Raw genomic sequence first — 14,556 nt, 5'->3', positions numbered from 1 at the left:
AAGTTTGGACAATTTCAAACCACTTCAAACAGGTTCAAACTAGTGTTTTCTTGTACATTTTAGTGGATTTTTTCTTTGTGATAAGATAGTTTTATAGCTACAGATACTTTATTTCGTCATTAGGAATTCGAGTATGCTGATTAGTAAAGCTTGGACAATTTCAAACCACTTGAAACATGTTCAAACAAGTGTTTTCGTATACATTTTACTGGATTTCTTATTTGTAACAAGATAGTTTTATAGCTATAGCTTTATTTCATTATTCAAAGTTCGAGTATCCTGATTAGTAAAGTTTGGACAATTTCAAACCATTTCAAACAGGTTCAAACTAGTGTTTTCTTATACATTTTACTGAATTTCTTGTTTTTAACGAGGTTATTTTATAGCTGCAGCTTCATTTCAATATTCAAAATTCGAGTATCCTGATTAGTAAAATTTGGACAATTTCTAACCACTTCAAACATGTTCAAACAAGTGTTTTTTGTACATTTTACTCGATTTCTTGTTTCTAACAGGTAGTTTTATAGCTATAGATACTTTATTTCATCATGAGAAATTAGAATATTCTAAATTAGTAAAGTTTGGACAACTTCAAACCATCTCGAACATGTTCGAACAAGTGTGTTCTTGTACATTTCACTAGATTTTTTCGTTGTAATGAGATAGTTTTAGAGCTATAATTTTATTTCATTATTCAAAATTCGAGTATCCTGATTAGTAAAGTTTGGACAATTTCAAACCACCTCAAACATGTCCAAACAAGTGTTTTCTTATACATTTTACTGAATTTCTTGTTTTTAATGAGATCATTTTATAGTTGTAGCTTTATTTCAGTATTCAAAATTCGAGTATCCTGATTAGTAAAGTTTGGACAATTTCAAACCACTTCGAACATGTTCAAACAATCATTTTCTTGTACATTTCACTGGATTTTTTTTTGTAATGAGATAGTTTTAGTGCTATAGATACTTTATTTTATTAATCGAAATTAGAATATCCTGATTAGTACAGTTTGGACAATTTCAAACCACTTCAAACATGTACAAACAAGTGTTTTCTTATACATTTTACTAGATTTGTTATTTTTAACAAGATAGTTTTATAGCTATAGCTTTATTTCATTATTCAAAATTCGTGTATACTGATTAATAAAGTCCAAACAACTTCAAACCACTTCAAACATGTCCAATCGTTTTCCAGTACATATTACCATATTTCTCGTTTCTAATGAAACAATTTTAATTCAACAGAGAACATATTTGAAACGAATTTCATTTACAGTAATAATTTGATCCAGTTTCTATTCTGATTAGTAAAGTTTTAACAATTCCAAACCACTTCAAACATGTCCAATCATTTTCCAGTACATTTTACCATATTTCTCGTTTTTAACGAAACAGTTTGAATTCGACAGATGAAATATTTGAAACAAATTTCAATTACAGTAATAATTTAGTCCAGTTTCTATCCTCATTATTAGTAAAGTCCAAACAATTCCAAACCACTTCAAACATGTCCAATCATTTCCCCAGTACATTTTACCATATTTCTCATTTCCAACGAAATTTCTTCTTCGTTTCTATCGTTTTTAATTTTACAGAGAAAACATTCGAAACGAATTTCAATTACAATAATAATTCAGTCCATTTTACGACCAGCCCTGAAACCATTATTTAGAATCATAGACCGAACTAAACCACACCGAGCACCGGTAAAGTTCATCGTAACAGGAATAACCGGAATAGTTGTTTAGAAATCCATTAACCGAGCGTCGTTAAAAACGTTTGCAATTTCTGCGTTTCGTAGCGTTCCACAGCCGAGTTCGCTGATTACGCAAATCTTAATTACGCAAATTTAAATGTTTCGCGCGGACGACACGATCCGGGCAAACATGGAATGTGAAAAACTGTCCGTTTCTGCATTCAGGCTGCTCCTTTTCCGATTAATCGTGTCACGGTTTCGTCACGGTTTCTATTTTTCGCTCGAGCGAAATTTTTTTCACAACACTGGTCTCGCTTGCACGGAACTTTCCAATACCGTGCTGATAATTTCTAGATAAATGTCTCGTTCCCTCAGCCATGAACACCTCCAACAAATTCCCCCAAAATTGTAGCCTCATGTCACAAAAAAAACAAAATTTCGCCAACGAAAATTTTTCATGAAACTTGTCTTCACGTTAAAATTCAAGAATTAATTTTTTCTAGCATCCAATCTCGAAAATTAATTTTTTAACCCCCCCAATATGGGGAACCGAGTCTCCAAAAAATTTCTGTCGTGACAATCGATCCACCAAAACATTGCTTTTCATCCAATTCCCTCAGCCATGAAGACCTCCAACAAATTCCCCCAAAATTGTAGCCTCATGTAAAAAAAAAACAAAATTTCGCCAACGAAAATTTTTCATGAAACTTGTCTTCACGTTAAAATTCAAGAATTAATTTTTTCTAGCATCCAATCTCGAAAATTAATTTTTTAACCCCCCCAATATGGGGAACCGAGTCTCCAAAAAATTTCTGTCGTGACAATCGATCCACCAAAACATTGCTTTTCACCCAATTCCCTCAGCCATGAAGACCTCCAACAAATTCCCCCAAAATTATAGCCTCATGTCACAAAAAAAACAAAATTTCGCCAACGAAAATTTTTCATGAAACTTGTCTTCACGTTAAAATTCAAGAATTAATTTTTTCTAGCATCCAATCTCGAAAATTAATTTTTTAACCCCCCCAATATGGGGAACCGAGTCTCCAAAAAATTTCTGTCGTGGTAATCGATCCACCAAAACATTGATTTTCATCCAATTGTTTACGTCAGTCGTTCCAACTCGAATGCATTTTTCCTAACAAGATGGCGGTTCCAGCGTATCGAATAATTTTTCTTGAATTTTATCTCGACGAAACGCGAGCTTTTAGAGTACCCAGGCGTCGAAGTCCTTCGTTTCTTTCGTGTCGAGTCGTCTACGAATTGTTTCCCTTTTTCCTCCATTCTTTCGTTTTTAACGAGAGCTCGCGTCTCAAAACGCGTCAGACCACGCACTTGATCGTACGTTGCATAAAATGTCAGATTACACAAGCGAGAAGAAACGTATCGAGCATCCGGTAAACAGGAAGTGGGATCGTTAAGCGCATGCAGATTTTATCCGACGATTACCGGTTGGGATCCAGCGTCAGGATATTGCATCGTCGGATAAGATTGTTTCGAGGAAGACGCGATTTTTGCTGGAAGTTTCGCGGACTATAATTTTCACTGGATATATGAAAATTTCTCTATTATTAAATAGGATTTTTGGATCATTATTTTTAATTTACAAAATTAATGTTTTAAATAAATTATAAAACAATCTTTTTAATTTCTCCCGCGCGATAAATTGATCCGAGACTGTTGGTTTTTCGCAAGGACACTGTTCGAGCATCCGTGACCAATTTATTTAGCGTTTCGTAACCCGGTAACCTTTGAAAAGCTCTTTTCACTTGATAATTTACCAATTGCGGGGATGAAGACATTTATGGCAATTTCGGTGCGTCGATCTCTGGACAGGCATCGTGTGACGAAACTCTGGCAATCGAGTCGCGAGTTGTTCGTCGTTACAGAGGTGTAATAGCGTTTTCGATGGACGTGGAACTTTGGTTAACACCAGAGACTTGTTATTTGTTCTGAAATTTATGTGAGTCTAATTGTAAGAACGCGTTGAACTCTTGCAGGGAGACCTCAGAGTCATGGAAGTTATTGCTGCGCCCATAACACTTTGTTGGGGTTCTGAATAATTCCACTTGCACACATAACTCAATATATTTAGTTATCACACATAATACAGATATATAATAAGCATTAAAATACAAACTCAAATAAGCATACGCCTAAGCGCATACTAAGATGGCGCTGCGGTGGGACGAGCAAACTCCCTTCAGTTATAGTGTATATCTAGTATAAAAAATTGTTAAAAGATTTCTTCATAATTGGGGTCTCCATTTTTGAGATATTATGATTTAAAATTTGTGATATATATGGTAGAAGAATTTTTTTAATACACTTTATAGATTTGGGTGAGATGGTAGAGTGATTAGTTATGAAGCTTGAGGTCCTCGGTTCGAATCCCCAGCCACTTTTTTTTTTTCTCTTTTATTATTTTTAAATGCAAGGATATATTTTATTTATTATGTGTATATTATGTAAATATTGAGGGGAATATTTTGTAAAATATTTTTTATGCATTAAACCTTCATATAGGGACCTTATGATTTTTAATTTGGGCCTCATATGATAAAAGAATTATTTGATTGCATTTTATAGATTTGGGTGAGATGGTAGAGCCATTAATTATGAAGCTTTTGGCCCTCGGTTCGAATCCCCGCTAATTTATTTTTCTTTTCGTATTATTTTGAAATGCAAAAATATGTTTTATTTATTACGTATATATGATGCAAATATTAAAGCAAAGAATCCTTAAATTTTTTAATAAAATAGTAGTAATTACAGTAGTGAAATAGCATTATATTTATATGATAATCATTATCAAGTGAATTCTGTATTAGTATTAATACATTCTGCATTGGAAATATGTGAGGAAAATTATAATTGTCGACACTGATGATACGAATGACTGGTACAGAATTATTTATATAGAAAAATATATATACGACATATAATGCTATTTTACTACTGTACGTCGTATATACATAATAAATAAAATGAAAATAATATTATTATACAGATATATAATAGACGAAACGAAATTACAGAATTTACTTGATAATGACTGATACGAATTATTTATATAGAAAAATATATATGTAGGCGACGTATAATATTATTTTACTTCTGTAATATACATAATACATGAAATATATTTTTGCATTTCAAGAAAATAAAAGAAAAAAAAACGTAACTTGGCGGGGATTCGAACTCACTACCATAAAATTCATAACTAAATGTTCTATCAACTGACCCAAATCAATAAGACAATTCCAAATAATAAATATACTATAACTTGCACCAGATATTATTTATATAAACTATCTATACCAGAATTATTGATATAGAAAAATATATATATACGACATATAATATTATTTTACTATTGCTTAAATCGGGCGCCTTAGACCGCTCGGCCAACCTGGCGATGTTATTATTTTACTATTGTAATATGAATAATAAATAAAATATATTTTTGCATTTCAAGAAAGTAAAAGAAAAAAAAAAGTAACTTGGCGGGGATTCGAACTCGGTACTAAAAGATTCATAACTAATTGCTCTACCAACTGACCTAAATCAATAAGATAATTTTAAGCAATTCTTTTATTATATCTACCAAACTTAAAATAAAAATACCCATTTTGAAGAGTCTTATTACGATTTTTTGACACTATATACTATAACTTGCACCATATATCGTTCAAAAATCAATTTCCATTCGGTCGTTACGGCTCGATTTTCCATTCGATTAGTAAAATTTCCACGAAGGCCGAGACTTTCTCTACGAAATTCGATATAAGGACGGCTCGTGCTTTTCACGGAGATGTTTGCCTTTGACAAACCCCGAAACCTTTTCGTGCGCCTCGGAGCTCAGTTATTCCGTGCAAGCCGGCACGTATAGTTTGCTTAGGGATTCGGGACTCATCCGTGAACCAGAACAAAAGAAAACGAACACTGAATTATCCATGCGACGTGGAATACCCCGAATGATCCCAGGGTCAAAAGATACTCTCATGAATCGAAGTATACAGTAATAAAATTTCACATCATTTTACTGAACTCCACTTCACTAGTTTCTGTAATATTCAACTATTTTTTAAAATTAATAATTAATTTCAAAGTGTCGATATTTACAAATTAATTTAATACAAAATTTTAAGTGTATATTATTTTTTTAGAAGCTTGTCAGAGTCGATATTTACAAATTAATTTAATAAAAAAATATTTCATTAAATTTTTTTAATTTTGATAAAAAGGATTCTAATTTGATTTTAAATCGTGTTGTTATTTTGTGAGAAATATTAATATCAGAGGTTTTCAGCTTGTCAGAGTCGATATTTACAAATTAATTTAATAAAAAACTATTTTATTCAATTTTTTTAATTTTGATAAAAAGGATCTCAATTTGATTTTAAATCGTGTTGTTATTTTGTGAGAAATATTAATATTGGAAGCTTTCAGCTTGTCAGAGTCGATATTTACAAATTAATTTAATAAAAAAATATTTCATTAAATATTTTTAATTTTTTTAATTTTGATAAAAAGGATTCTAATTTGATTTTAAATTGTGTTGTTATTTTGTGAGAAATATTAATATTGAATGTTTTCAGCGACAAATTGCTGGAATATTTTTAGCGTTTGCAGGAACGTAACGATCGCTGTATCCTTCGCCTCCGTAATGATTTATCTCGTTAAACGGTGCGTTGAACGCGACTCTATTCGCGTCGTGTGTTTGAATTCCAACGTATTCGCATTGCGAAGTCACGCTTCGCGCGACAAGAGAATGACAAGTTCGCGAATATACAACGCTCGGGAATTTCACGCAACGCGTCGTGTAACTTGCACCCGCGTGGTCAACGATTCCCCCTTTTTTTCTCGATCGTTATTAACGCCAGAACTACCGGAAACAGACTCGTAATCACAAATAAAAATTTTAAAAATATTCCGCTGAATTTTCGAAATTTTCTCGCCGTTTTATATAAGAGAATTGATAAATATTTATTTTCGTTGCATTATACATTTATTTGGTATAAATAAATATTTTAAATTAAAATGTGGAATTTTTTCATCGAATAAAAATTTGATTTTTTTTCAATTTTTCTAGTGTATCCTGGAAGCTAGAAAATATACGTAAATTAGTAATTATGATGATTCTCAACTTTTGCAATAATATAAATTTTCCTCTTGTTTTTTCCCCTGATTATTAATAATTTTTCTGTTTTGCAAGAAGAAACGACGCAAATGCGGTTCCGGCTAATAGCGATCATTAATAACAAGCTCTAATCGTTTGATTAATTTCCAATTGCGTCACGTAGTCCTTGGTCAAGCGAGAAATTCTCACGTAACGCGTACAATAAACCGAATAGCTCGAATTCGGAGAATTCATGCGAACAATGTAACGCTTGCAATCTTTCGATCTACGAATTCGAGTGTCTTGTCATATACAAATATAGCGGAGACGACGCAGGTTTACGTAACGAGCGGGAGAAAACGTTTCTACCTGCGGTGAGTTAGCATGCCGCCATTGATCGACACGTAGCGTCAAAAATGGAAAAATTCAAAGTCCCCAAAATGTATTAAAATATCATACAATAGATACATAAAAAAATAGAAAAAAAAATAACGAGGATAGATAAATTTTAATTTTTTTGAAATGTTTCATCGTTCCTCTCAAGTGTGAATTTTATTTTTTACGACAAACAAAAGCTTATCTTTCGTCGTACAATTAAACAGAATAGAATTTTGAAAATGAATTTCCAGATTCCAAGAAAATTTTGAAAAATTAGAAATTATTCGTATTAATGAGTACACTGGGTATGCAAATTCATATTTTAATTAAATGAGTATCTAACTTGAAAATATTTTTTTGAAAATTTAAATCTCCAATTTATTATAAGAACGTACAATTTCTGACACCACCAAAAATAATACGATAAGATATATTTTACGTTTAATTTAAGGGTGAAGGGGGGGGGGGGGGTGGTTTGGCGGGTCCAGCATTGTAAGCGTTTGAAAAACGTGCACGCATCGGTCGCTCTCGCGGTGGCTCTCTCGACTCCGCGACTGCGTTTAATCACCAGCAATGCACGTGAAAAATAATTCCTGGCGCGAGTTGAATTCCCCTCTCGGCGAATGAAATTCTCGGTTGGCTTCCAGCAACCCTTCCGCCCTCCCGGCCAACCAGCGGGCTAGAGCCATTCTGCTCTTCTTTGTATAATTAGGAGTTCCTGTCGTCGTTCGCGACGCAACGGCGTCGGCGTCGGCGTCGGCGTCGGCGTCGGCTAGGGGCTGCAGGGTGAACGCCATGTGGAAAGAGAAAACGGGGCGCGCGAGTTACGAGCAAGTGGGAGGGAGAAAGAGAAGGGATCGATATGCGCCTCATCGTCGCGACCGGATGTAGGAAGAGCTTCCACGTTTCGCGAACACGCCGAGAAGAGCGTAGGAAATCTTTGGGGGATAGAAAAATTTCGAAAAGTTGTCGCTTTCGAGCGTTAAAATTGAAGTTTTTCATTTTTTTACTAACTAATTTATAGTTCTATCGTACTAGAATGTTGGAAAATTGGTTGATTTACACTGGTACTGAATCTATTTTATTAGATCAAATTTACCTCGAAATCTAGCGTTGAGAATTTTAAATTCGAGAATTAAATTTTTATTGAAACGTTGCTGGGCAGATTAAAATCTGATGAGAGTGTCTTCAATGTATTGGCGAGATTCTCCCGAGAAAAACGAGTACAAACACGGCACCATTCGAACAATGTTTAATTATACGAAATTGAGAATTGTTTAAAAATAGTTTGAGTAAGTCAAAATGTGGTGAGAGTATCTTCAATATATTGGCGAGATTCTGCCGATGAGAATGAGTACAAACACGGTACCATTCGGATTATTTTTAATTTTGACTTATTCAAACTATTTAAAAAAAATTCTCAATTGAGTATAATTAAAAATTGACTAAATAGTGTCGTGGTTGTACTCGTTCTCCTCGGGGGAATCTCGCCAACACATTGATAATACTCTCACCCCATTTTGGCTTACTTAAACCATTTTAGAAAGATCCTAAATTTCGCATAATTAAAAATTGTCCGAATGCTGTCGTGTTTGTACTCGTTTTCCTCGGGGGAATCTCACCAACACATTGATAACACTCTCACCACATTTTGGCTTACTCAAACCATTTTAGAAAAATTCTAAATTTCGCATAATTAAAAATTGTCCGAATGGTGTCGTGTTTGTACTCGTTTTTCTCAGGAGAATCTCGTCAATACATTGATAACACTCTCACCCCATTTTGGCTTACTCAAACCATTTTTGAAAAATTCTCAATTTCGTATAATTAAAAATTGTCTAAATAGTGCCGTGTTTGTACTCGTTTTTCTCAGGAGAATCTCGCCAATACGTTGATAATACTATCACCCTTTTTTAAAAATAAAACCCTCGACTGGAAGCAGTCAATTTCCATTGTTAATAACTTTAATAGATGGTCTATTACTTTGAAAGTAATACTGGAAGCCGAAATGGTGTCATTTAAGCGCCTTTATCCGATAATTCGTGCGATAACAAGGTCGTTTCAAGTCTTATCCTCTTGATGCGATGGATCCCTGGTGTGGGGGGGTTGGAGGGTAGATAATATGTTCGCGAGCTTGGGATCAAGTGGTTATAGGCTACTCGCCAGAGACTCCAGCTGTACTTCCATTTTAACGATCTTTCGTACGATGAATCTTCAGTATGTGTGAAATATTAAAATTGGTAAAATAATTATAATCCATCATAATAGTTGAGAATTAATATTTGTTTTTAATTTCCCCAAGTCTCAACAACAACTGTCTTTCAATTAAATAAAGGTTGCTTCAAAGTTTCATTATTAGATGTTAAAAAATTAATAAAAATTTAGGGGTTGATACATCCCTCTGCAAATGCTATAAATTTGCATAAAGATCCAAGGTTTATTCGTTACAGATATTTTAAGAATATTGTTAAGGGAGTGGTACGAAAATTTTGTCGTGTAAATAATTTAAAAATCAGATTGTCATTCGATGGTGATGCAATCGAATATGCAGATTTCCATTACGCTATCTGTCGAAACGATTATACTAGGTGTTGGTGACGAACAGGATGGTGAAATTGATATCGTTTTTAATGCATTCGTTGTCTGGTGCAGACCATTGTGCCACGGTCGAGTAAGTAACGGCATTATAGATTTGCGGCGCGCCTCTTTCCCACGTCTGTCTCATACCGCTTCCGGCATACCGTGGACTTACGTACATAACGCCAATAATACTTCGTCAGAATTTATAGCCACAAATACCGTCGACCGCGATATTGCTGTGACACGATATTTAAATGCATCGGGAAAATTGCGTTCCAAGAATCAACGATATCGACAATAAAAAAAAGGTTTCTCGATGCATGATAATTATAGTACATTATAGTATAGTATATGTGTTTGAAAAAAATTGTAAAAAATGTAGTTGTGACGTTCAATGGGTGGGTAACAAATGTAGTTGGTTTTTGGAAACTGATATAAAATGGTATCATAGATATAGAAATTGTATAGAATAGAAAATATTTTTGAAAATTTTTTGAAAATTTTTATTTGAGTTTTACTTAATCATGTTGATTCTTCTTGTACAATTCTAAGAATATACCTGGTATTTAGAGGCTAATAAAATGGTAGTAATCAAACAAAAAATAAAAAAAAATTTTTGCCAAAATCTTCTTCAATTTATATGATAGTGAACATTAATTTTAATTATATTGATACTCCTTGTGCAGGTCTAAGAATAAATTAGAGACTCATAAAGTGGTAGAATGGAATAAAAAATTTAAAAAAATGTCTGCTAGAACATTGTTTATATGATGGTGAACGTATGAGAGTTTTAATAATATTAATTCTCTTTGTTTAGGTCACGTATTCGGCTGACCTGGCAATCGAGATACCAGGAAACCTGAGCCAGGGTGGTTCCTGGTATCGTTTAGATTACAGCCCCGATGTTGGTTATCCAGAACCAAACACCACGATAGCCGCCACCGACATAGGCGACGTCATAACGTTCAAGAACGGTCTTCCTGGCACTAGATACGAATTTTGGTTGTATTACAGTAACAGCACTCTTCATGATTGGCTCACGTGGACAGCCTCCATTGTCACAGGTGCATACATACACTAATTCACTATTAAACCCTGACTTGGTACACTAATCGAGGATCCAAGATCAACTATTTTCATTTCAAGAAATAAAGCAAAATTACTACTTAATTATTAGGTATAGATCATTACTTTTCTACTTGGAGTTTAATATTCTTCCATATTGGTGTATAAAAAGTACAGTATTCCATTAAAAAAGAAAAAAAAAAACAAAAAGTTGACTACCTTGTACCATATAGTACCCTTCTTTTTTATAGGAAATTTTTTTGGGCTTAATTTGGAAGTTGTAGGATTGCACAAGTTCCATAGAAGACCCTGGACCACTAAAAAATCAAATTTGTCTTATTATTAAAAATAAAAAATCTGTTCCATCTTGCAAACCTCTCGAACAAATAATTCTAATTTAATTTCAATTTTAATTTTAATTTTAATAAAGTTTCATTCTCCACTTTAATTTGCATCGAGATCTTTTATGGTAGACACTATTCTACTCTTCTCAGCTGGTCGCCATTAGCGTAGGAATGCTCGAATACGAATACAAACGTGATTCATTTTCCAGCACCGGATCCTCCCTCGAACCTCACCGTCTCGGTGCGAAATGGAAAGACTGCGGTGGTCTATTGGGCGCCGCCAGCCCAGGGCAATTATTCCGGCTTCCGGCTGAGGGTGCAGAGCTTCAGCGACACCGGAAACCCAAAAACAAGCGTCATCCCCGCGGATGCTGTCCCCTACGTTCTACGAGACCTCATCCCCGGCGCCACCTATTCTCTCCAACTCTTCACCGTGTTGGACACCAAAGAAAGCGTCGCTTACACCAGCAGGAACTTCACCACAAGTCAGTCACATCAACAATCTACAGTTCATTCGCTAAACTTGCTCGTTAATTCAAATAATTCCTCCATTTTCAATTCACCAGGTCATCTTGTGTGTTTGTTTTACAACTTGAGGCAATATTCTAAACTTGCAATGGAATTTCATGGAAAAACTTGCTCCATTTTGTATTGGAAAGTCTGGAGATTGTTGCATTTTACTTCTCATGAGTTTAATAAATCTGTGGATGTCGAACTTTGAGCTTTGACACTATTTGTTCCAAATTTCTATGAATCCTTAATCTTAATTTAAAGTTTCAGAAATCCCCTGACCTGACAAACTTCATTTTGTTGCCCATCAAATTACAGAATTTTGTCCAATTTGAGAATATCTAATATAATTTTGATTCTTCCTTCATTTCATAGACTGAGAATTGTTTGTATTTCTTTCAGAGCCAAATACACCTGGGAAGTTCATCGTATGGTTCAGAAACGAAACGACTTTATTGGTCCTCTGGCAGCCGCCCTATCCCGCCGGGATTTACACCCATTATAAAGTTAGTATAGACCCTGCTGATGCCATAGAATCGGTTCTTTACGTGGAGAAGGAAGGGGAGCCCCCTGGGCCTGCGCAGGCTGCCTTCAAAGGACTCGTTCCTGGTAAGATATTTATTAAAATCCCTAGATCAAACTCTAAACTAGTCTCAAACAAACCTATCAAATCACCTAGAATCGTTCGAGCTTAAAAACTGTTGGGAATGTTGGCAAACATGCATGTGCTGGAGGGATTTCCTTTTTCCTTCGTTGGCAGGCGTGCGCGTCGTCTTTTGTTTTTCTATATAGCCGAATACAGTTGAGAGTGTCGTGTACAAAAGTGATCCATATTATATATATAAAAACGTAACCATAAAACGTATGTGTCGTTGGTTGTTTAAACTCTGTAACCTCTGCTACAAAAACTTACTTGAGAAAAGAACAATCTTCCCATTTCTTGATAGTTTGAGTGTTTGTTAGTTTAACATACTTATTTCTTATTTGATTTGGTTTCTAATTTTTTATTTTTGTTGCAGGGAGAGCCTACAATATTTCTGTGCAAACTGTGTCTGAGGATGAGACCTCAGCCCCCACAACGGCTCAGTATCGAACTGTGCCATTGCGACCCCTGAACGTCACCTTTGACAAATCTTCGATAACGTCCACCTCGTTTCGAGTCTTTTGGAACCCCCCAGAAGGGATGTCTGAGTTCGATAAGTATCAGATATCTTTGGGGGGCAACCGCAGAGTGGCGCCAGTCACAAGAAATCGAGATGACGAGAACAAATGGGAGTCGAAGGACCTGGAGCCTGGGAAGACTTATCAGGTTGTCGTGAAGACAGTGTCTGGGAAGGTTACCAGCTGGCCAGCTAGCGGGGATATTACTTTGAGTGGGTCTTTTCTCTTCCTCGAGCTTCTATTTTAGTGGAAATTGGGCGATAAAGTTAGTGAATTAATTTTTTTGTTACTTTATTGTCAGAACCGTTACCTGTACGTGATCTTCGAGCTGTTACTGATGAGAAAACCAATATGGTGGAAGTTTCTTGGCTTCCTGAAAATTCTAGCACTCAGGACAGTTACAAGCTGCAGTATCACGAAGTGGAGACGACGATTGGTGGAGATAGCAACACGTTAACTACTGATAAGACTAAAGTAAGTTTTAGGATTGAGTTAACAATCTTCTAACGACCATAACTTCTATAATAGTGAGTGTATTTTATTGAAATTTATTTACGTAGTAGAGCTCATTGGTACCTACAAAAAAGTATTAGGCAACTTTTCTGTAGGGCGTCAAATAAAGATATTAAAAATGAGAAACGAATTTCTAAGAAAAGGGTAGTCCCCTTTTTCGGCGAAAAAAAAAGATTTCAAATCGATCTAAAAAAATTATTTTTGGCTGAAGGGGTTAAGAACAATCATTTTTGGTCATTAGACATACCCCCGAAATCCTAACCATTTTCGAGAAAAAAATTCTTTACCGAAAATGTAATTTATGGCCGGAAATGTTGCCCGAAAATTTCATGCGAATCTTTAAAATGCCATAACTTCTGAACGGATTGGAGGATTTTAATGTTTGAAACGGCGAACAACGCGTATTTTTCTGAAGAATATGTAGAAATTGTAAAAATACTGAAAAATTTATTCGTTCACCCTGTAAAATTCAAAAAACACCATAAAAATGGTCCAATTTTCAAACAGCCATAACTCCTACAATAGTGAATATATTTCAATGAAATTTTCGGAGAAAGTAGAGCTCATGGACACCTACAAAAAAGTATTAAACAATTTTTCTATAGGGCGTCAAATAAAATTACTAAAAATAAAAAACGAATTTTTAAGGAAAATCGACCATGGGGGTTCCCCTTTTTCGACGGAAAAAAAAAATTTCAAATCGTTCTGGAAAAATTATTTTCGGTTGCAGGGATCAATTACAATCATTTTTGGTCATTAGATGTACCCCCGAAATCTTACGCATTTTCGAGAAAAAAATTCGAAAAGTTTTGAAATTTTTCGATAATATTAAAATTTTTCAAATCGTTCTAAAAAGATTATGTCTAGCTAGGGGGATCAATTACAATAACTTTTGGTGAATAGACATACCCTCGAAATCCTAACCATTTTCGAGAAAAAAATTCAGTAAATGGACAAATTTTTCGATGAAATTAAAAAGTTTCAAATCGTTCTGGAAAAATTATTTTCAGTTGCAAGGGTTAAGAACAATCATTTTTGGTCATTAGACATACTCTCGAAATCCTACACAGTTTCAAGAAAAAAATTCAAATAGATGTGTAAATTTTTCGACGAAAAAAAAAATTTCGAATCGATCTGAAAAAATTATTTATAGTTAGGGGAGTCATTTACTATCATTTTTGG

The 14,556-nt window shown here is 34.5% G+C and overlaps 1 protein-coding gene across 3 annotated transcripts in view; it reads left to right on the top strand.

Annotated features, from left to right (window-relative positions):
- LOC122402965 (tyrosine-protein phosphatase 10D) overlaps positions 1-14,556 on the top strand; it is a 58,276-nt gene that overhangs the window by 15,510 nt on the left and 28,210 nt on the right. For all 3 annotated transcript variants that reach the window (XM_043406205.1, XM_043406202.1, XM_043406204.1), the window contains exons 2-6: positions 10,599-10,845; positions 11,400-11,675; positions 12,103-12,309; positions 12,720-13,073; positions 13,163-13,335. In XM_043406205.1, coding sequence (XP_043262140.1) covers positions 10,599-10,845; positions 11,400-11,675; positions 12,103-12,309; positions 12,720-13,073; positions 13,163-13,335 — 1,257 coding nt within the window. The remainder of the gene's footprint in view (positions 1-10,598; positions 10,846-11,399; positions 11,676-12,102; positions 12,310-12,719; positions 13,074-13,162; positions 13,336-14,556) is intronic.

The sequence above is a fragment of the Colletes gigas genome, unplaced genomic scaffold, assembly GCF_013123115.1.
Source record: "Colletes gigas isolate AHSC1104 unplaced genomic scaffold, ASM1312311v1 Colletes_gigas_Sc00042, whole genome shotgun sequence".
Taxonomy (NCBI): Eukaryota; Metazoa; Arthropoda; class Insecta; order Hymenoptera; family Colletidae; genus Colletes; species Colletes gigas.
Note: the sequence above shows the minus strand (reverse complement) of the source record. Positions and strands in the feature narration are given on the sequence as shown.